This window comes from Oncorhynchus clarkii, chromosome 32 (genome assembly GCF_045791955.1).
Source record: "Oncorhynchus clarkii lewisi isolate Uvic-CL-2024 chromosome 32, UVic_Ocla_1.0, whole genome shotgun sequence".
NCBI classification, from domain to species: domain Eukaryota; kingdom Metazoa; phylum Chordata; class Actinopteri; order Salmoniformes; family Salmonidae; genus Oncorhynchus; species Oncorhynchus clarkii.
Window position 1 is genome coordinate 2,138,414 of NC_092178.1, and position 23,424 is coordinate 2,161,837.

Genomic DNA, 23,424 nt, shown 5'->3' on the forward strand with positions numbered 1-23,424 from the left:
GGAGTGACCCATTGCTAGTCTGGAGCTTTACACTCTGGGTTACAGCCAGACTCTTTCTCCCCCTTTCTCTCTCTGTTTAATACCCTGGGGGAGCCCTTCTCTCCAAACAGAGATGTAGAAACACTGTGGCTGGCAGCTGGCACTAGCCAGTAAAACAGGTACACTGGACAAATGCAGGAGACAGAGCAGACCAGACCAGAACAGAACATAACAAACCAGACCAGACCAGACAAGATAAACCAGACATACCAGATCAGACAAGATAGACCAGACAGACCAGACCAGACCAGACAAGATAGACCAGACAGACCAGACAGACCAGACAAGATAGACCAGACAGGCCAGACCAGACAGGCCAGGCCGGACAGACCAGACCAGACAGACCAGACCAGAAAGGCCAGACAGATCAGGTCAGACACGCCAGACCAGACCAGGCGGACCAGACACACCAGACCAGACATGCCAGACAGACCAAACCGACCAGACAGACCAGACAGGCCAGACAGACCAGACCAGACAGACCAGACCAGACCAGACAGGCCAGACAGGCCAGACAGACTAGACCAGACAGGCCAGACAGACCAGACAGGCCAGACCAGACAGACCAAACCAGACAGGCCAGACAGACCAGACCAGACAGACCAAACCAGACAGGCCAGACAGACCAGACCAGACAGACAGACCAGACAGGCCAGACCAGACAGGCTAGACAGACCAGACACACCAGACCAGACATGACAGACAGACCAGACCAGACAGACCAGACAGACCAGACCAGACAGACCAGACACACCAGACCAGACAGACCAGACAGACCAGACAGACCAGCCCAGACAGACCAGACCAGACAGACTAGACTAGACAGACCAGACAGACCAGACAGACTAGACCAGACCAGACAGACCAGAAAGACAGACAGACCAGACAGACCAGACACACCAGACCAGACAGACAGAAAGATAGACCAAACAGACCAGACCAGACCAGACATGCCAGACATGCCAGACAGACCATACCGACCAGACAGACCAGACCAGACAGGCCAGACAGACCAGACCAGACAGACCAGACCAGACAGACTAGACAGTGATGTTATATTCAACAGTGATGTTATATTCAACAGTGGTGTTATATTCTGATGTTATATTCAACAGTGGTGTTATATTCTGATGTTATATTCTGATGTTATATTCAACAGTGATGTTATATTCTGATGTTATATTCAACAGTGGTGTTATATTCAACAGTGATGTTATATTCAACAGTGATGTTATATTCAACAGCGGTGTTATATTCAACAGTGATGTTATATTCAACAGTGATGTTATATTCAACAGTGGTGTTATATTCTGATGTTATATTCAACAGTGGTGTTATATTCAACAGTGATGTTATATTCAACAGTGATGTTATATTCTGATGTTATATTCAACAGTGGTGTTATATTCAACAGTGATGTTATATTCAACAGTGATGTTATATTCAACAGTGGTGTTATATTCAACAGTGATGTTATATTCAACAGTGATGTTATATTCAACAGTGATGTTATATTCAACAGTGATGTTATATTCTGATGTTATATTCAACAGTGATGTTATATTCTGGTGTTATATTCTGATGTTATATTCAACAGTGATGTTATATTCAACAGTGATGTTATATTCAACAGTGATGTTATATTCTGATGTTATATTCAACAGTGATGTTATATTCAACAGTGATGTTATATTCTGATGTTATATTCAACAGTGATGTTATATTCAACAGTGATGTTATATTCAACAGTGATGTTATATTCTGATGTTATATTCAACAGTGATGTTATATTCAACAGTGGTGTTATATTCAACAGTGATGTTATATTCAACAGTGATGTTATATTCAACAGTGATGTTATATTCAACAGTGATGTTATATTCTGGTGTTATATTCAACAGTGGTGTTATATTCAACAGTGATGTTATATTCAACAGTGGTGTTATATTCAACAGTGATGTTATATTCAACAGTGATGTTATATTCAACAGTGGTGTTATATTCTGATGTTATATTCAACAGTGGTGTTATATTCAACAGTGATGTTATATTCAACAGTGATGTTATATTCTGATGTTATATTCAACAGTGGTGTTATATTCAACAGTGATGTTATATTCAACAGTGATGTTATATTCAACAGTGGTGTTATATTCAACAGTGATGTTATATTCAACAGTGATGTTATATTCAACAGTGATGTTATATTCAACAGTGATGTTATATTCTGATGTTATATTCAACAGTGATGTTATATTCTGGTGTTATATTCTGATGTTATATTCAACAGTGATGTTATATTCAACAGTGATGTTATATTCAACAGTGATGTTATATTCTGATGTTATATTCAACAGTGATGTTATATTCAACAGTGATGTTATATTCAACAGTGATGTTATATTCTGATGTTATATTCAACAGTGATGTTATATTCAACAGTGATGTTATATTCTGATGTTATATTCAACAGTGATGTTATATTCAACAGTGATGTTATATTCTGATGTTATATTCAACAGTGATGTTATATTCAACAGTGATGTTATATTCAACAGTGATGTTATATTCTGATGTTATATTCAACAGTGATGTTATATTCAACAGTGATGTTATATTCTGATGTTATATTCAACAGTGGTGTTATATTCAACAGTGATGTTATATTCAACAGTGATGTTATATTCAACAGTGATGTTATATTCAACAGTGATGTTATATTCTGGTGTTATATTCAACAGTGGTGTTATATTCAACAGTGATGTTATATTCAACAGTGATGTTATATTCTGGTGTTATATTCAACAGTGGTGTTATATTCAACAGTGATGTTATATTCAACAGTGATGTTATATTCAACAGTGGTGTTATATTCAACAGTGGTGTTATATTCAACAGTGATGTTATATTCAACAGTGATGTTATATTCAACAGTGGTGTTATATTCAACAGTGATGTTATATTCAACAGTGATGTTATATTCAACAGTGGTGTTATATTCAACAGTGATGTTATATTCAACAGTGGTGTTATATTCAACAGTGATGTTATATTCAACAGTGATGTTATATTCAACAGTGGTGTTATATTCTGATGTTATATTCAACAGTGGTGTTATATTCTGATGTTATATTCTGATGTTATATTCAACAGTGATGTTATATTCTGATGTTATATTCAACAGTGATGTTATATTCAACAGTGGTGTTATATTCAACAGTGATGTTATATTCAACAGTGATGTTATATTCAACAGTGATGTTATATTCAACAGTGATGTTATATTCTGGTGTTATATTCAACAGTGGTGTTATATTCAACAGTGATGTTATATTCAACAGTGGTGTTATATTCAACAGTGATGTTATATTCAACAGTGATGTTATATTCAACAGTGGTGTTATATTCTGATGTTATATTCAACAGTGGTGTTATATTCAACAGTGATGTTATATTCAACAGTGATGTTATATTCTGATGTTATATTCAACAGTGGTGTTATATTCAACAGTGATGTTATATTCAACAGTGATGTTATATTCAACAGTGGTGTTATATTCAACAGTGATGTTATATTCAACAGTGATGTTATATTCAACAGTGATGTTATATTCAACAGTGATGTTATATTCAACAGTGATGTTATATTCTGATGTTATATTCAACAGTGATGTTATATTCTGGTGTTATATTCTGATGTTATATTCAACAGTGATGTTATATTCAACAGTGATGTTATATTCAACAGTGATGTTATATTCTGATGTTATATTCAACAGTGATGTTATATTCAACAGTGATGTTATATTCAACAGTGATGTTATATTCTGATGTTATATTCAACAGTGATGTTATATTCAACAGTGATGTTATATTCTGATGTTATATTCAACAGTGATGTTATATTCAACAGTGATGTTATATTCAACAGTGATGTTATATTCTGATGTTATATTCAACAGTGATGTTATATTCAACAGTGATGTTATATTCAACAGTGATGTTATATTCTGATGTTATATTCAACAGTGATGTTATATTCAACAGTGATGTTATATTCTGATGTTATATTCAACAGTGGTGTTATATTCAACAGTGATGTTATATTCAACAGTGATGTTATATTCAACAGTGATGTTATATTCAACAGTGATGTTATATTCTGGTGTTATATTCAACAGTGGTGTTATATTCAACAGTGATGTTATATTCAACAGTGATGTTATATTCTGGTGTTATATTCAACAGTGGTGTTATATTCAACAGTGATGTTATATTCAACAGTGATGTTATATTCAACAGTGGTGTTATATTCAACAGTGGTGTTATATTCAACAGTGATGTTATATTCAACAGTGATGTTATATTCAACAGTGGTGTTATATTCAACAGTGATGTTATATTCAACAGTGATGTTATATTCAACAGTGGTGTTATATTCAACAGTGATGTTATATTCAACAGTGGTGTTATATTCAACAGTGATGTTATATTCAACAGTGGTGTTATATTCAACAGTGGTGTTATATTCTGATGTTATATTCAACAGTGGTGTTATATTCTGATGTTATATTCTGATGTTATATTCAACAGTGATGTTATATTCTGATGTTATATTCAACAGTGATGTTATATTCAACAGTGGTGTTATATTCAACAGTGATGTTATATTCAACAGTGATGTTATATTCAACAGTGATGTTATATTCAACAGTGATGTTATATTCTGGTGTTATATTCAACAGTGGTGTTATATTCAACAGTGATGTTATATTCAACAGTGGTGTTATATTCAACAGTGATGTTATATTCAACAGTGATGTTATATTCAACAGTGGTGTTATATTCTGATGTTATATTCAACAGTGGTGTTATATTCAACAGTGATGTTATATTCAACAGTGATGTTATATTCTGATGTTATATTCAACAGTGGTGTTATATTCAACAGTGATGTTATATTCAACAGTGATGTTATATTCAACAGTGGTGTTATATTCAACAGTGATGTTATATTCAACAGTGATGTTATATTCAACAGTGATGTTATATTCTGGTGTTATATTCTGATGTTATATTCAACAGTGATGTTATATTCAACAGTGATGTTATATTCAACAGTGATGTTATATTCTGATGTTATATTCAACAGTGATGTTATATTCAACAGTGATGTTATATTCTGATGTTATATTCAACAGTGATGTTATATTCAACAGTGATGTTATATTCTGATGTTATATTCAACAGTGATGTTATATTCAACAGTGATGTTATATTCAACAGTGATGTTATATTCTGATGTTATATTCAACAGTGATGTTATATTCAACAGTGATGTTATATTCAACAGTGATGTTATATTCTGATGTTATATTCAACAGTGATGTTATATTCAACAGTGATGTTATATTCTGATGTTATATTCAACAGTGGTGTTATATTCAACAGTGATGTTATATTCAACAGTGATGTTATATTCAACAGTGGTGTTATATTCAACAGTGATGTTATATTCAACAGTGATGTTATATTCAACAGTGATGTTATATTCAACAGTGATGTTATATTCAACAGTGATGTTATATTCTGATGTTATATTCAACAGTGATGTTATATTCTGGTGTTATATTCTGATGTTATATTCAACAGTGATGTTATATTCAACAGTGATGTTATATTCAACAGTGATGTTATATTCTGATGTTATATTCAACAGTGATGTTATATTCAACAGTGATGTTATATTCAACAGTGATGTTATATTCTGATGTTATATTCAACAGTGATGTTATATTCAACAGTGATGTTATATTCTGATGTTATATTCAACAGTGATGTTATATTCAACAGTGATGTTATATTCTGATGTTATATTCAACAGTGATGTTATATTCAACAGTGATGTTATATTCAACAGTGATGTTATATTCTGATGTTATATTCAACAGTGATGTTATATTCAACAGTGATGTTATATTCTGATGTTATATTCAACAGTGGTGTTATATTCAACAGTGATGTTATATTCAACAGTGATGTTATATTCAACAGTGATGTTATATTCAACAGTGATGTTATATTCTGGTGTTATATTCAACAGTGGTGTTATATTCAACAGTGATGTTATATTCAACAGTGATGTTATATTCTGGTGTTATATTCAACAGTGGTGTTATATTCAACAGTGATGTTATATTCAACAGTGATGTTATATTCAACAGTGGTGTTATATTCAACAGTGGTGTTATATTCAACAGTGATGTTATATTCAACAGTGATGTTATATTCAACAGTGGTGTTATATTCAACAGTGATGTTATATTCAACAGTGGTGTTATATTCAACAGTGATGTTATATTCAACAGTGGTGTTATATTCAACAGTGATGTTATATTCAACAGTGATGTTATATTCAACAGTGGTGTTATATTCAACAGTGGTGTTATATTCTGATGTTATATTCAACAGTGGTGTTATATTCTGATGTTATATTCTGATGTTATATTCAACAGTGATGTTATATTCTGATGTTATATTCAACAGTGATGTTATATTCAACAGTGGTGTTATATTCAACAGTGATGTTATATTCAACAGTGATGTTATATTCAACAGTGATGTTATATTCAACAGTGATGTTATATTCTGGTGTTATATTCAACAGTGGTGTTATATTCAACAGTGATGTTATATTCAACAGTGGTGTTATATTCAACAGTGATGTTATATTCAACAGTGATGTTATATTCAACAGTGGTGTTATATTCTGATGTTATATTCAACAGTGGTGTTATATTCAACAGTGATGTTATATTCAACAGTGATGTTATATTCTGATGTTATATTCAACAGTGGTGTTATATTCAACAGTGATGTTATATTCAACAGTGATGTTATATTCAACAGTGGTGTTATATTCAACAGTGATGTTATATTCAACAGTGATGTTATATTCAACAGTGATGTTATATTCAACAGTGATGTTATATTCAACAGTGATGTTATATTCTGATGTTATATTCAACAGTGATGTTATATTCTGGTGTTATATTCTGATGTTATATTCAACAGTGATGTTATATTCAACAGTGATGTTATATTCAACAGTGATGTTATATTCTGATGTTATATTCAACAGTGATGTTATATTCAACAGTGATGTTATATTCAACAGTGATGTTATATTCTGATGTTATATTCAACAGTAATGTTATATTCAACAGTGATGTTATATTCTGATGTTATATTCAACAGTGATGTTATATTCAACAGTGATGTTATATTCAACAGTGATGTTATATTCTGATGTTATATTCAACAGTGATGTTATATTCAACAGTGATGTTATATTCAACAGTGATGTTATATTCTGATGTTATATTCAACAGTGATGTTATATTCAACAGTGATGTTATATTCTGATGTTATATTCAACAGTGGTGTTATATTCAACAGTGATGTTATATTCAACAGTGATGTTATATTCAACAGTGATGTTATATTCAACAGTGATGTTATATTCTGGTGTTATATTCAACAGTGGTGTTATATTCAACAGTGATGTTATATTCAACAGTGATGTTATATTCTGGTGTTATATTCAACAGTGGTGTTATATTCAACAGTGATGTTATATTCAACAGTGATGTTATATTCAACAGTGGTGTTATATTCAACAGTGATGTTATATTCAACAGTGATGTTATATTCAACAGTGGTGTTATATTCAACAGTGATGTTATATTCAACAGTGGTGTTATATTCAACAGTGATGTTATATTCAACAGTGATGTTATATTCAACAGTGGTGTTATATTCAACAGTGGTGTTATATTCTGATGTTATATTCAACAGTGGTGTTATATTCTGATGTTATATTCTGATGTTATATTCAACAGTGATGTTATATTCTGATGTTATATTCAACAGTGATGTTATATTCAACAGTGGTGTTATATTCAACAGTGATGTTATATTCAACAGTGATGTTATATTCAACAGTGATGTTATATTCAACAGTGATGTTATATTCAACAGTGATGTTATATTCTGGTGTTATATTCAACAGTGGTGTTATATTCAACAGTGATGTTATATTCTGATGTTATATTCAACAGTGATGTTATATTCAACAGTGATGTTATATTCAACAGTGATGTTATATTCTGATGTTATATTCAACAGTGATGTTATATTCAACAGTGATGTTATATTCTGATGTTATATTCAACAGTGATGTTATATTCAACAGTGATGTTATATTCAACAGTGATGTTATATTCTGATGTTATATTCAACAGTGATGTTATATTCAACAGTGATGTTATATTCAACAGTGATGTTATATTCTGATGTTATATTCAACAGTGATGTTATATTCAACAGTGATGTTATATTCTGATGTTATATTCAACAGTGGTGTTATATTCAACAGTGATGTTATATTCAACAGTGATGTTATATTCAACAGTGATGTTATATTCAACAGTGATGTTATATTCTGGTGTTATATTCAACAGTGGTGTTATATTCAACAGTGATGTTATATTCAACAGTGATGTTATATTCTGGTGTTATATTCAACAGTGGTGTTATATTCAACAGTGATGTTATATTCAACAGTGATGTTATATTCAACAGTGGTGTTATATTCAACAGTGATGTTATATTCAACAGTGATGTTATATTCAACAGTGGTGTTATATTCAACAGTGATGTTATATTCAACAGTGGTGTTATATTCAACAGTGATGTTATATTCAACAGTGATGTTATATTCAACAGTGGTGTTATATTCAACAGTGGTGTTATATTCTGATGTTATATTCAACAGTGGTGTTATATTCTGATGTTATATTCTGATGTTATATTCAACAGTGATGTTATATTCTGATGTTATATTCAACAGTGATGTTATATTCAACAGTGGTGTTATATTCAACAGTGATGTTATATTCAACAGTGATGTTATATTCAACAGTGATGTTATATTCAACAGTGATGTTATATTCAACAGTGATGTTATATTCTGGTGTTATATTCAACAGTGGTGTTATATTCAACAGTGATGTTATATTCAACAGTGGTGTTATATTCAACAGTGATGTTATATTCAACAGTGGTGTTATATTCTGATGTTATATTCAACAGTGGTGTTATATTCAACAGTGATGTTATATTCAACAGTGATGTTATATTCTGATGTTATATTCAACAGTGGTGTTATATTCAACAGTGATGTTATATTCAACAGTGATGTTATATTCAACAGTGGTGTTATATTCAACAGTGATGTTATATTCAACAGTGATGTTATATTCAACAGTGATGTTATATTCAACAGTGATGTTATATTCTGGTGTTATATTCTGATGTTATATTCAACAGTGATGTTATATTCAACAGTGATGTTATATTCTGATGTTATATTCAACAGTGATGTTATATTCAACAGTGATGTTATATTCAACAGTGATGTTATATTCTGATGTTATATTCAACAGTGATGTTATATTCAACAGTGATGTTATATTCTGATGTTATATTCAACAGTGATGTTATATTCAACAGTGATGTTATATTCAACAGTGATGTTATATTCTGATGTTATATTCAACAGTGATGTTATATTCTGATGTTATATTCAACAGTGATGTTATATTCAACAGTGATGTTATATTCTGATGTTATATTCAACAGTGGTGTTATATTCAACAGTGATGTTATATTCAACAGTGATGTTATATTCAACAGTGATGTTATATTCAACAGTGATGTTATATTCTGGTGTTATATTCAACAGTGATGTTATATTCTGATGTTATATTCAACAGTGATGTTATATTCAACAGTGATGTTATATTCTGATGTTATATTCAACAGTGGTGTTATATTCAACAGTGATGTTATATTCAACAGTGATGTTATATTCAACAGTGATGTTATATTCAACAGTGATGTTATATTCTGGTGTTATATTCAACAGTGATGTTATATTCAACAGTGATGTTATATTCAACAGTGATGTTATATTCTGGTGTTATATTCAACAGTGATGTTATATTCTGATGTTATATTCAACAGTGGTGTTATATTCAACAGTGATGTTATATTCAACAGTGATGTTATATTCAACAGTGATGTTATATTCAACAGTGATGTTATATTCTGGTGTTATATTCAACAGTGATGTTATATTCAACAGTGATGTTATATTCAACAGTGATGTTATATTCTGGTGTTATATTCAACAGTGATGTTATATTCTGATGTTATATTCAACAGTGATGTTATATTCAACAGTGATGTTATATTCAACAGTGATGTTATATTCAACAGTGATGTTATATTCAACAGTCGTGTTATATTCAACAGTGATGTTATATTCAACAGTGATGTTATATTCAACAGTGATGTTATATTCTGATGTTATATTCAACAGTGATGTTATATTCAACAGTGATGTTATATTCTGATGTTATATTCAACAGTGATGTTATATTCAACAGTGATGTTATATTCAACAGTGATGTTATATTCAACAGTGATGTTATATTCTGATGTTATATTCAACAGTGATGTTATATTCAACAGTGATGTTATATTCTGATGTTATATTCAACAGTGGTGTTATATTCAACAGTGATGTTATATTCAACAGTGATGTTATATTCAACAGTGATGTTATATTCAACAGTGATGTTATATTCAACAGTGATGTTATATTCTGGTGTTATATTCAACAGTGGTGTTATATTCAACAGTGATGTTATATTCAACAGTGGTGTTATATTCTGATGTTATATTCAACAGTGATGTTATATTCTGATGTTATATTCAACAGTGATGTTATATTCAACAGTGGTGTTATATTCTGATGTTATATTCAACAGTGATGTTATATTCAACAGTGATGTTATATTCTGATGTTATATTCAACAGTGATGTTATATTCAACAGTGATGTTATATTCAACAGTGATGTTACATTCTGGTGTTATATTCAACAGTGATGTTATATTCTGATGTTATATTCAACAGTGATGTTATATTCAACAGTGGTGTTATATTCAACAGTGGTGTTATATTCTGATGTTATATTCTGATGTTATATTCAACAGTGATGTTATATTCTGATGTTATATTCAACAGTGATGTTATATTCTGATGTTATATTCAACAGTGATGTTATATTCAACAGTGATGTTATATTCTGGTGTTATATTCAACAGTGATGTTATATTCAACAGTGATGTTATATTCTGGTGTTATATTCAACAGTGAGCTGAGGTCAGTGCTGTGAAGGAATGTTCACCAGAGCAGAGCTGTTGCCAGAGAATTAAATCTTAATTTCTCTACCGTAGGCTGCCTCCATCATTTTAGAGAATTTGGCAGTTAGTCCAACTGGCCTCCCAACCACGTGTAACTACGCCAGCCCAGGACCTCCACATCCGGCTTCTTCCTCTGCTGGATCGTGTGACGGGGATCGGGGACGGGGGGTGCTGAGGAGTATTTTAGTCTGTAATAAAGCCATTTTGTTGGATAAAACTCATTCTGATTGGCTGGGCCTGGCTCCCCAGTGGGTGGGCCTGGCTCCCCAGTGGGTGGGTCTGGCTCCCCAGTGGGTGGGTCTGGCTCCCCAGTGGGTGGGTCTGGCTCCCCAGTGGCTGGGCCTGGCTCCCCAGTGGGTGGGTCTGGCTCCCCAGTGGGTGGGTCTGGCTCTCCAGTGGGTGGGTCTGGCTCCCCAGTGGGTGGGTCTATGCCCTCCAAGGCCCACCCATGGCTGCAACCTGCCCAGTCATGTGAAAATCATTAATTACGGCCTAATGTTTTTATTTCAATTGACTCAGTAAAATATTTGAAATTGTTGCATGTTGCATTTCTATTTTTGTTCAGTATACTGTAAATTAATCCTATATATTAAAATCACCGATTTGGATGCAGTCAATTAGCTTAATTTCTTAGACATCAAATTATATTTCAAACAAATAATGTGCAGGAATGCTAATCTTCTCTATTTCTAGCAACAGAAAGGATTTCAGAACAAGGTGGGTGTTCAAATCCTCTTTCTTCTGCTTGGGGAGTGATGATTTTCACCTGTGAGGGGAGAAGGGGAGAAAAGAAACACACACACACACAGGATAATGGTATCCGTAACAGCAGGGCAGGACAGGACAGGGCAGGGCAGGGCAGGGCAGGGCAGGGCAGGGCAGGGCAGGGCAGGGCAGGGCAGGGCAGGGCAGTAGTTATGGTAATATAAAGGAAAGTAGACTGAGACTGAAAAACACTGGAATGACCTCTAGCAACTTCATCCTTTGTCCTGGCAGAGAAGAGCCCTCTGTGGCGAGTCACGTTGCCAAGTCTCCCGTCTGTGCTGTGTGTGTGTTCTGGCTGGCACTCTCACACGCACGCAGACACTCTCACACGCACGCAGACACTCACACACGCACCCACACCCTGGCAGTGCCCCCAGCCTGGAGAGGAGAGGGGAGGAGAGGGAAGAGGAGCGGTAAGGAGTTCTGTGGGCCATTTGGGATATCTCGAGGAGAGGAGGGGAGGGGTGAGAAGTTTAGAGCCATCTGGGAGATATCCAGGAGAGGAGTTGTGTGGGCCATCTGAGAGATATCCAGGAGAGGAGTTGTGTGGGCCATCTGAGAGATATCTCTAGGAGAGGAGTTGTGTGGGCCATCTGAGAGATATCTCTAGGAGAGGAGTTGTGTGGGCCATCTGAGAGATATCTCTAGGAGAGGAGTTGTGTGGGCCATCTGGGAGATACGTCTAGGAGAGGAGTTGTGTGGGCCATCTGGGAGATATCGCTAGGAGAGGAGTTGCGTGGGCCAACTGGGAGATATCTCTAGGAGAGGAGTTGTGAGGGCCATCTGGGAGATATCTCTAGGAGAGGAGTTGTGTGGGCCAACTGGGAGATATCTCTAGGAGAGGAGTTGTGTGGGCCATCTGGGAGATATCTCTAGGAGAGGAGTTGTGTGGGCCATCTGGGAGATATCTCTAGGAGAGGAGTTGTGTGGGCCAACTGGGAGATATCTCTAGGAGAGGAGTTGTGTGGGCCAACTGGGAGATATCTCTAGGAGAGGAGTTGTGTGGGCCATCTGGGAGATATCCAGGAGAGGAGTTGTGTGGGCCATCTGAGAGATATCTCTAGGAGAGGAGTTGTGTGGGCCATCTGAGAGATATCTCTAGGAGAGGAGTTGTGTGGGCCATCTGGGAGATACCTCTAGGAGAGGAGTTGTGTGGGCCATCTGGGAGATATCGCTAGGAGAGGAGTTGCGTGGGCCAACTGGGAGATATCTCTAGGAGAGGAGTTGTGAGGGCCATCTAGGAGATATCTCTAGGAGAGGAGTTGTGTGGGCCAACTGGGAGATATCTCTAGGAGAGGAGTTGTGTGGGCCATCTGGGAGATATCTCTAGGAGAGGAGTTGTGTGGGCCATCTGGGAGATATCTCTAGGAGAGGAGTTGTGTGGGCCAACTGGGAGATATCTCTAGGAGAGGAGTTGTGTGGGCCAACTGGGAGATATCTCTAGGAGAGGAGTTGTGTGGGCCATCTGGGAGATATCTCTCTCTAGGAGAGGAGTTGTGTGGGCCAACTGGGAGATATCTCTAGGAGAGGAGTTGTGTGGGCCAACTGGGAGATATCTCTAGGAGAGGAGTTGTGTGGGCCAACTGGGAGATATCTCTAGGAGAGGAGTTGTGTGGGCCAACTGGGAGATATCTCTAGGAGAGGAGTTGTGTGGGCCAACTGGGAGATATCTCTAGGAGAGGAGTTGTGTGGGCCAACTGGGAGATATCTCTAGGAGAGGAGTTGTGTGGGCCATCTGGGAGATATCTCTAGGAGAGGAGTTGTGTGGGCCATCTGGGAGATATCTCTAGGAGAGGAGTTGTGTGGGCCAACTGGGAGATATCTATAGGAGACTGACTGCATTACACCTTTAGTGTAGATCTGCACCATATTGACAAGCATAAATTGTTTCCTCTTCTCCTCCTCCCCTTCTCCTGTCCTCCTCCTCTTCTCCTCTCCTGCTCCTCTTCTCCTGCTTCTCTTCTCCTGCTCCTCTTCTCCTCTCCTGCTCCACCTTCTCCTCACCTCCCCTTCTCCTCTCCTGCTCCTCTTCTCCTCTCCTGGTCCTCCTGCTCCTCTTCTCGTCTCCTGCTCCTCCTCTCCCGCTCCTCTTCTCCTCTCCTGCTCCTCTTCTCCTCTCCTGCTCCTCTTCTCCTCTCCTGCTCCACCTTCTCCTCTCCTGCTCCACCTTCTCCTCTCCTGCTCCTCTTCTCTTGCTTCTCTTCTCTTCTCCTCTCCTGCTCCTCCTCTCCAGCTCCTCCTCTCCTGCTCCTCTTCTCCTCTCCTGCTCCTCTTCTCCTCTCCTGCTCCCCTTCTCCTCTCCTGCTCCACTTCTCCTCTCCTGCTCCTCTTCTCCTCTCCTGCTCCACATTCTCCTCTCCTGCTCCACATTCTCCCCTCCTGCTCCTCTTCTCCTCTCGTGCTCCTCTTCTCCTCTCCTGCTCCACCTTCTCCTCTCCTCCCCCTCTCCTCTCCTGCTCCTCTTCTCCTCTCCTGCTCATCTTCTCTTCTCCTCTCCTGCTCCTCTTCTCCTCTCCTGCTCCTCTTCTCCTCTCCTGCTCCTCTTCTCCTCTCCTGCTCCACCTTCTTCTCTCCTCCCCTTCTCATCTCCTGCTCCTCTTCTCCTCTCCTGCTTCTCTTCTCCTCACCTGCTCCACCTTCTCTCCTCCCCTTCTCATCTCCTGTTCCTCTTCTCCTCTCCTGCTCCTCTTCTCCTCTCCTGCTCCACCTTCTCCTCTCCTCCCCTTTTCCTCTCCTGCTCCACCTTCTCCTCTCCTCCCCTCCTCTTCTCCTGCTCCTCTTCTCCTGCTCCTCTTCTCCTGCTCCTCCTCTACTCTCCTGCTCCACCTTCTCCTCTCCCCCCCTTCTCTCCTCCTCCTCTTCTCCTCTTCCTCTCCTGCTCCTCTTCTCCTCTCCTCCTCCTCTCCTGCTCCTCCTCTCCTGATTCTCTTCTCCTCTCCTCCTCCTCCACTTCTCCTCATCCACTTTCTCCTCCTCTTCCTCCTCCTCCTCCTCCTCTTCTCTCACTCAACACCTCTCATCATCATAAACAATGATCAGGTCCTGACTTCTCAGCAACATGAATTAAACATATAGGTTCATACTCCTGAAAAATGCGTCAAATGGAATGGTTTGGTACTTAAGCAGGGAATTTACACACATTTACAAACATTGTCTGACAGCTCAATTGCTATTGCAACCTTGAATTATAATGTATTATGTAAGTGTGTCCCCTATTCCTTATACAGTGTACTATATGCTATGCACTTTATAGCCCTAGCCCTAGTCTAAAGGTGTGCACTATGCAGGGAATAGGGTGGCATTTGGAATCCTGTCTGTCTGTATACAATTATACTCCTTTCAGACATTAAACCTCTAAAATGTACTTTAAAAATTATTCAACGGATGAAACAATCTTTTAAATGCTACATTAAAAAGTCTTATTTTGTGTTTTAAAGTTCAATTAACTGATGCTATCTACTGGAAGGCTTTACAGGTGGGGAGAGGTGGGGCAGCAGTGTTGGTGGAGTTTAGTCTCTGTTGCATTGTTGTCTTCACCGCACCTCGAGAGCAGAGCCGTTTGACAGATCTCCTCCACTCCTCCCCCTCCTCCACTCTTCCCCCTCCTCCACTCCTACCCATCCCCTCCCTCCTCCCCTCCTCCACTCCTCCCCTTCCTCCAATTCCTCCCCTCCTCCAATTCCTCCACTCCTCCCCTCCTCCACTCCTCCACTCCTCCACTCCTCCCCCTCCCCCACTCCTCCACTCCTCCACTCCCTCCTCCACTCCTCCCCCTCCTCCACTCCTCCCCCTCCCCTCCCTACTCCACTCCTCCCCCTCCACCCCTCCTCCCCCTCCCCCACTCCTCCCCCTCCCCTCCCTCCTCCCCTCCTCCACTCCTCCCCTCCCCTCCACTCCTCCCCTCCTCCCACTCCTCCCCTCCCTCCTCCTCCACTCCTCCCCTCCCTCCTCCACTCCTCCCCTCCCTCCTCCCACTCCTCCACACCCTCCTCCACTCCTCCCCTCCCTCCTCCCACTTCTCCCCTCCCTCCTCCCACTGCAGCCGGGATGGGGAGGAGTGGAGGAGGGGGAGGAGTGGAGGAGTGGAGGAGATCTGTCAAACGGCTCTGGCCATGCGGTGCAGACAACAACGCAACAGAGACTAATCACCTAAACTCCACCACCACACTGCTGCCCCACCTCTCCCCACCTCTCCCCTCCTCTCCCCACCTCTCCCCTCCTCTTCCCACCTCTCCCCTCCTCTCCCCACCTCTCCCCTCCTCTCCCCACCTCTTCCCACCTCTTCCCACCTCTCTCCACCTCTCCCCACCTCTCTCCACCTCTCCCCTCCTCTCCCCACCTTTCCCCTCCCCTCCTCTCCCCACCTCTCCCCACCTCTCTCCACCTCTCCCCTCCTCTCCCCACCTCTCCCCTCCTCTCCCCACCTCTCCCCTCCTCTCCCTGAGAAGTTTTAAGCTTTAGCCCGACCTATCTAATTTAAGAACAAATTCTTATTTACAATGACGTCCAAACCCTAACGACGCCCTACAGCCCAATCACAGCCGGATGTGATGCAGCCTGGATTCCAACTAGGTACTAAAGTGACACCTCTTGCACCTAGATGCAGTCCCATAGACCACTGCACCACTCGGGAGCCCAAATTATCCAGAGCATTGGTGACTGCAACTGCTTGAATTCAGAGCGCTGGTGACTGCAACTTCATAAATTCAGAGCGTTTCGCTCTCGGGTTGTTCACACTGGACGCTCTGGCCAATGAGTAGGGTTCATCTGAGCGTTCTGACCTCACAACGGTAGCCGAGCACCCAAGCTAACTGGTTAAAGTTGGCTTTCTTGCTAGCTACTTCCAGACACAAAAGAGAGAACACCCCAGTCTGACCATTTTACTCACCCTATTTGTTTTGTCTCGTTCCATGCACACCTGGTTTTCATTCCCTAACCACACTGCATGTATTTAGTCCTCTGTTCCCCTCCATGTCTTTGTGTGGAATGGTATGTATTTATGCTATGTGAGTGTTGTTACGCGCCATACGTTTGTCTATGTTCCGTGTTTGGGCACATTTATGTATTTATGTGCTGTCGCCTGTTCACTACACTCTGATCTCCTGCACCTGACTTCGCCTCCCTTAACAGCATGTGTCCCAAATACCACCCCATTCCCTATATAGTGCACTACCCCGAACAGAGTGTGTACAGTATTTACATTCCTACTCATGCCTAGAAAACATACTGTAGCCTACCATGTGGTACTCATGTAAACATACTGTAACCTACCACATGGTACTCTCACCCCCTCTCATTCATCCCTCTCTCATGCATCCCCCTCTCCACTCTCTTATATCCCCCTCTCCACTCTCCTCCATCCTCCTCTCATCCATCACTTTCTCCTCCATCCCTCCATCCCCCTCTCCACTCTCCTCCATCCCTCCATCCACTCTCTTCCATCCCTCCTCCACTCCTCCCCCTCCCCTCCCTCCTCCACTCCTCCCCCTCCTCCACTCCTCCCCCTCCTCCACTCCTCCCCCTCCTCCAACCCTCCCTCCTCCACTCCTCCCCCTCCTTCCAATCCTCCAATCCTTCCCTCCCTCCTCCACTCCTCCCCTCCTTCCTCCACTCCTCCCCTCCTCCAACTCCTACCCTCCCTCCTCCTCCACTCCTCCCCTCCCTCCTCCACTCCTCCCCTCCCTCCTCCCCTCCTCCACTCCTCACCCTCCTCCAATTCCTCCACTCCTCCCCTCCTCCACTCCTCCCCCTCCTCCAATTCCTCCACTCCTCCCCTCCTCCACTCCTCCCCCTCCTCCCCCCCTCCCCTCCTCCCCTCCTCCACTCCTTCCACTCCTCCCCCTCCCCCCTCCTCCCCCTCCCCCCTCCTCCAATTCCTCCACTCCTCCCCTCCTCCAATTCCTCCCCTCCTCCCCTCCTCCACTCCTCCCCCTCCTCCCCCTTCCCTCACTCCTCCCCCTCCCACCTCCTCCAATTCCTCCACTCCTCCCCTCCTCCCCTCCTCCCCCTCCTCCCCTCCTCCACTCCTCCCCCTCCCCTCCCTCCTCCACTCCTCCCCCTCCTCCACTACTCCCCCTCCTCCCCTCCTCCCCCTCCCCCACTCCTCCCCCTTCTCCAGCTCCTCCCCCTCCCCCTCCCTTCCCTCCTCCCCTCCTCCACTCCTCCCCCTCCCCCCTCCTCCAATTCCTCCACTCCTCCCCTCCTCCACTCCTCCCCCTCCTACCCTTCCCCTCCCTCCTCCCCTCCTCCTCTCCTCCACTCCTCCACTCCTCCCCCTCCCCTCCCTCCTCCACTCCTCCCCCTTCTCCACTCCTCCCCCTCCCCTCCCTCCTTCCCTCCCTCCTCCCGCTCCTTCACTCCTCCCGCTCCTCCACTCCTCCACTCCTCCCCCTCCTCCACTCCTCCCCCTCCCCTCCCTCCACCCTTCCTCCACTCCTCCACTCCTCCCCCTCCCCTCCCTCCTCCACTCCTCCCCTCATCCTCCACTCCTCCCCTCCTCCCACTCCTCCCCTCCCTCCTCCTCCACTCCTCCTCTCCCTCCTCCACTCCTCCCCTCCCTCCTCCCACTCCTCCACTCCCTCCTCCACTCCTCCCCTCCCTCCTCCCACTCCTCCCCTCCCTCCTCCCACTCCTCCCCCTCCCCTCCCACTCCTCCACTCCCTCCTCCACTCCTCCACTCCCTCCTCCCACTCCTCCCCTCCCTCCTCCACTCCTCCCCTCCCTCCTCCCCTCCTCCTCTCCTCCACTCCTCCACTCCTCCCCCTCCCCTCCCTCCTCCACTCCTCCACTCCTCCCCCTCCCCCACTCCTCCCCCTCCTCCACTCCTCCCCCTCCCCTCCATCCACCCTTCCTCCACTCCTCCACTCCTCCCCCTCCCCTCCCTCCTCCACTCCTCCCCCTCCTCCAATCCTCCCCTCATCCTCCACTCCTCCCCTCCCCTCCTCCCACTTCTCCCCTCCCTCCTCCTCCACTCCTCTTCTCCCTCCTCCACTCCTCCCCTCCCTCCTCCCACTCCTCCACTCCCTCCTCCACTCCTCCCCTCCCTCCTCCCACTCCTCCCCTCCCTCCTCCCACTCCTCCCCCTCCCCTCCCACTCCTCCACTCCCTCCTCCACTCCTCCACTCCCTCCTCCCACTCCTCCCCTCCCTCCTCCACTCCTCCCCTCCCTCCTCCCACTCCTCCACTCCCTCCTCCCCTCCTTCCCTCCTCCCCTCCTCCACTCCTCCCCCTCCCCCCTCCTCCAATTCCTCCACTCCTCCCCTCCTCCACTCCTCCCCCTCCCACCCCTCATCCCCTCCTCCACTCCTCCACTCCTCCCCCTCCCCTCCCTCCTCCACTCCTCCACTCCTCCCCCTCCTCCACTCCTCCCCCTCCTCCCCCTCCCTCACTCCTCCCCCTTCTCCACTCCTCCACTCCTCCACTCCTCCCCCTCCCCCACTCCTCCCACTCCTCCCCCTCCTCCCCCTCCTCCCCCTCCCCTCCCTCATCCCCTCCTTCACTCCTCCCGCTCCTCCACTCCTCCACTCCTCCCCCTCCCCCACTCCTCCCCCTCCTCCACTCCTCCCCCTCCACTCCCTCCAACCCTCCTCCACTCCTCCACTCCTCCCCCTCCTCCAATCCTCCCCTCATCCTCCACTCCTCCACTCCCTCCTCCCACTCCTCCCCTCCCTCCTCCACTCCCTCCTCCACTCCTCCCCTCCCTCCTCCCACTCCCCCTCCCTCCTCCCACTCCTCCAATCCCTCCTCCACTCCTCCACTCCCTCCTCCGCTCCTCCCCTCCCTCCTCCCACTCCTCCCCTCCCTCCTCCACTCCTCCCCTCCCTCCTCCACTCCTCCCCTCCTCCCACTCCTCCACTCCTCCCCTCCCTCCTCCACTCCTCCCCTCCTCCCACTCCTCCACTCCTCCCCTCCCTCCTCCCACTCCTCCCCTCCCCTCCCACATGCCACGGAGGACGCAGCCACAGATGGTGTATTTAGAGAACAGTGAGGCAGAGAGGGGGAATGTATCTTTGATCAGCACGTTCTTGACAGAATGCCGTCTATGTTAATTTAATGATACCATCACTGCTGAGGAGTCATCTATGTTAATGACGACATCACTGCTGAGGAGTCATCTATGTTAATGACAACATCACTGCTGAGGTGTCATCTATGTTAATGATACCATCACTGCTGAGGAGTCATCTATGTTAATGATACCATCACTGCTGAGGAGTCATCTATGTTAATGATACCATCACTGCTGAGGAGTCATCTATGTTAATGATACCATCACTGCTGAGGAGTCATCTATGTTAATTTAATGATACCATCACTGCTGAGGAGTCATCTATGTTAATGATACCATCACTGCTGAGGAGTCATCTATGTTAATGATACCATCACTGCTGAGGAGTCATCTATGTTAATGATACCATCACTGCTGAGGAGTCATCTATGTTAATGATACCATCACTGCTGAGGAGTCATCTATGTTAATGACGACATCACTGCTGAGGAGTCATCTATGTTAATGACGACATCACTGCTGAGGAGTCTATGTTGATAATATCACTAATTGTGTGTGTGTGTGTGTGTGTGTGTGTGTGTGTGTGTGTGTGTGTGTGTGTGTGTGTGTGTGTGTCTACCACTAGCCTCCCCTCCAATCTATTCTTTATCCGTTGTTCACTGTACAGCATATGCTGAGTGTTATAAGCAAGACCTTTCATGCACTTTGAAGGGTGGAGGGCAGCACTTTAGGGAGCTGGATGTGCACTTTAGTACACCTGCACCTTATGATTGGATTTATGGTCATCATACGGATGGGGTGGGGTGAATATATCAGGGAAAGGAGAGCTGGGTAGTTAAGGGGAGAGATGGGGGAGAGATGGGGGATAGGAGAGCTGGGTAGTTAAGGGGAGAGATGGGGGCATGGGGAGCTGGGTAGTTAGAGAGATGGGGGCAAGGGGAGATGGGTAGTTAAGGGGAGAGATGGGGGTTAGGAGAGCTGGGTAGTTAAGGGGAGAGATGGGGGCAAGGGGAGCTGGGTAGTTAAGGGGAGAGATGGGGGCAAGGAGAGCTAGGTAGTTAAGGGGAGAGAGCTGGGTAGTTGAGGGGAGAGATGGGGGCTAAGAGAGCTGGGTAGTTGAGGGGAGAGATGGGGGCTAAGAGAGCTGGGTAGTTAAGGGGAGAGATGGGGGAGAGATGGGGCAAGGGGAGCTGGGTAGTTAAGGGGAGAGATGGGGGATAGGAGAGCTAGGTAGTTAAGGGGAGAGATGGGGGCTAGGAGAGCTCAGTAGTTAAGGGGAGAGATGGGGGCTAGGGGAGCTGGGTAGTTAAGTGGAGAGATGGGGGCTAGGGGAGCTGGGTAGTTAAGTGGAGAGATGGGGGCTAGGGTAGCTGGGTAGTTAAGGGGAGAGATGGGGGAGAGATGGGGGCTAGGAGAGCTGTGTAGTTAAGGGGAGAGATGAGGGAGAGATGGGGGTTAGGGGAGCTGGGTAGTTAAGGGGAGAGATGGGGGCAAGGAGAGCTGGGTAGTTAGGGGAGAGATGGGGGCTAGGGGAGCTGGGTAGTTAAGGGGAGAGATGGGGGCTAGGAGAGCTGGGTAGTTAAGGGGAGAGATGGGGGCTAGGAGAGCTGGGTAGTTGAGGGGAGAGATGGGGGCTAAGAGAGCTGGGTAGTTGAGGGGAGAGATGGGGGCTAAGAGAGCTGGGTAGTTGAGGGGGAGAGATTTACATGTCAGTCGTTAAACAGATGCTCTTTTCCAGAGTGCCTTGCAGTAGTGAGTGCATTCATTTTTCAGACTGGTCCCTCGTGGGAATCGAACCCACAAACCTGGTGATGCAAGAGCCACACTGGACCTACAAGAATGGGAACGTAATCACACATCTTCCACACAGCTCTTGGAATGGCAAGGAGCCACAAGAACAGCGTACCCCTCTGTCTAACCCAGGGTGGAAACTGCCTGTAACATGAATGGTGCAGGCTAAATTCAGCAGGACCATCCCGAGTGAGTCGGCTCACACCCCCCACCTCAAACAGCCCCACAGACGAGCTGCCCCAAGAGGAGAGTCACCCCACCCCGTCCTCCCTCCCCCATCCCGAGTGAGTCGGCTCACACCCCCCACCTCAAACAGCCCCACAGACGAGCTGCCCCAAGAGGAGAGTCACCCCACCCTCTCCCCCCTCCCCCATCCTGAGTGAGTCGGCTCACACCCCCCCCACCTCAAACAGCGCCAAAGACGAGCAGCCCCAAGAGGAGAGTCACACCACCCCCTCCCCCATCCCCCATCCCGAGTGAGTCGGCTCACACCTCCCCACCTCAAACAGCCCCACAGAAGAGCAGCCCCAAGAGGAGAGTCACCCCACCCTCTCCCCCTCCCCCATCCCGAGTGAGTCGGCTCACAACCCCCCACCTCAAACAGCCCCACAGACGAGCTGCCCCAAGAGGAGAGTCACCCCACCCCGTCCTCCCTCCCCCATCCCGAGTGAGTCGGCTCACAACCCCCCACCTCAAACAGCCCCACAGAAGAGCAGCCCCAAGAGGAGAGTCACCCCACCCTCTCCCCCTCCCCCATCCCGAGTGAGTCGGCTCACACCCCCCACCTCAAACAGCCCCACAGAAGAGCAGCCCCAAGAGGAGAGTCACCCCACCCTCTCCCCCTCCCCCAACCCGAGTGAGTCGGCTCACACCCCCCACCTCAAACAGCCCCACAGAAGAGCAGCCCCAAGAGGAGAGTCACCCCACCCTCTCCCCCTCCCCCATCCCGAGTGAGTCGGCTCACACCCCCCACCTCAAACAGCCCCACAGAAGAGCAGCCCCAAGAGGAGAGTCACCCCACCCTCTTAGACATTTTTGCAAGTGTATTTCAAATATAAAACTGTAGTATCACATTTACATAAATATTCAGACCCTTTACTCAGTACTTTGTTGAAGCACCTTTGGCAGCGTTTACAGCCTCCAGTCTTCCTGGGTATGACGCTACAAGCTTGGCACACCTGTATTTGGGGAGTTTCTCCCATTCTTCTCTGCAGATTCTCTCAAGCTCTGTCAGGTTGGATGGGGAGCGTTGATGCACATCTATTTTCAGGTCTCTCCAGAGATATTCGATCGGGTTCAAGTCTGGGCTCTGGCTGGGCCCCTCAAGGACATTCAGAGACTTGTCCCAAAGCCACTCCCGCATTGTCTTGGTTGTGTGCTGTCATGATGTTGGCCTGGGGGAAGGTTTATGACAGTCATAAATACCTCTTTCCACCTTTTTCCTCTTTCTACCATACTGATGTTACATTTGCAAAATGTAAAATTAACT

General features: G+C 44.0%; 1 protein-coding gene across 1 annotated transcript; it reads left to right on the top strand.

Moving 5' to 3' along the window:
* Positions 1 to 22,090: 22,090 nt before the first annotated feature.
* LOC139391601 (uncharacterized) lies at positions 22,091 to 22,889 on the top strand. The gene is made up of 2 exons (XM_071138974.1): positions 22,091 to 22,314; positions 22,445 to 22,889. The coding sequence occupies exons 1-2, from the start codon at positions 22,091 to 22,093 to the stop codon at positions 22,887 to 22,889; spliced, it is 669 nt and encodes a 222-aa protein (XP_070995075.1).
* The last annotated feature ends 535 nt before the right edge of the window (positions 22,890 to 23,424 follow it).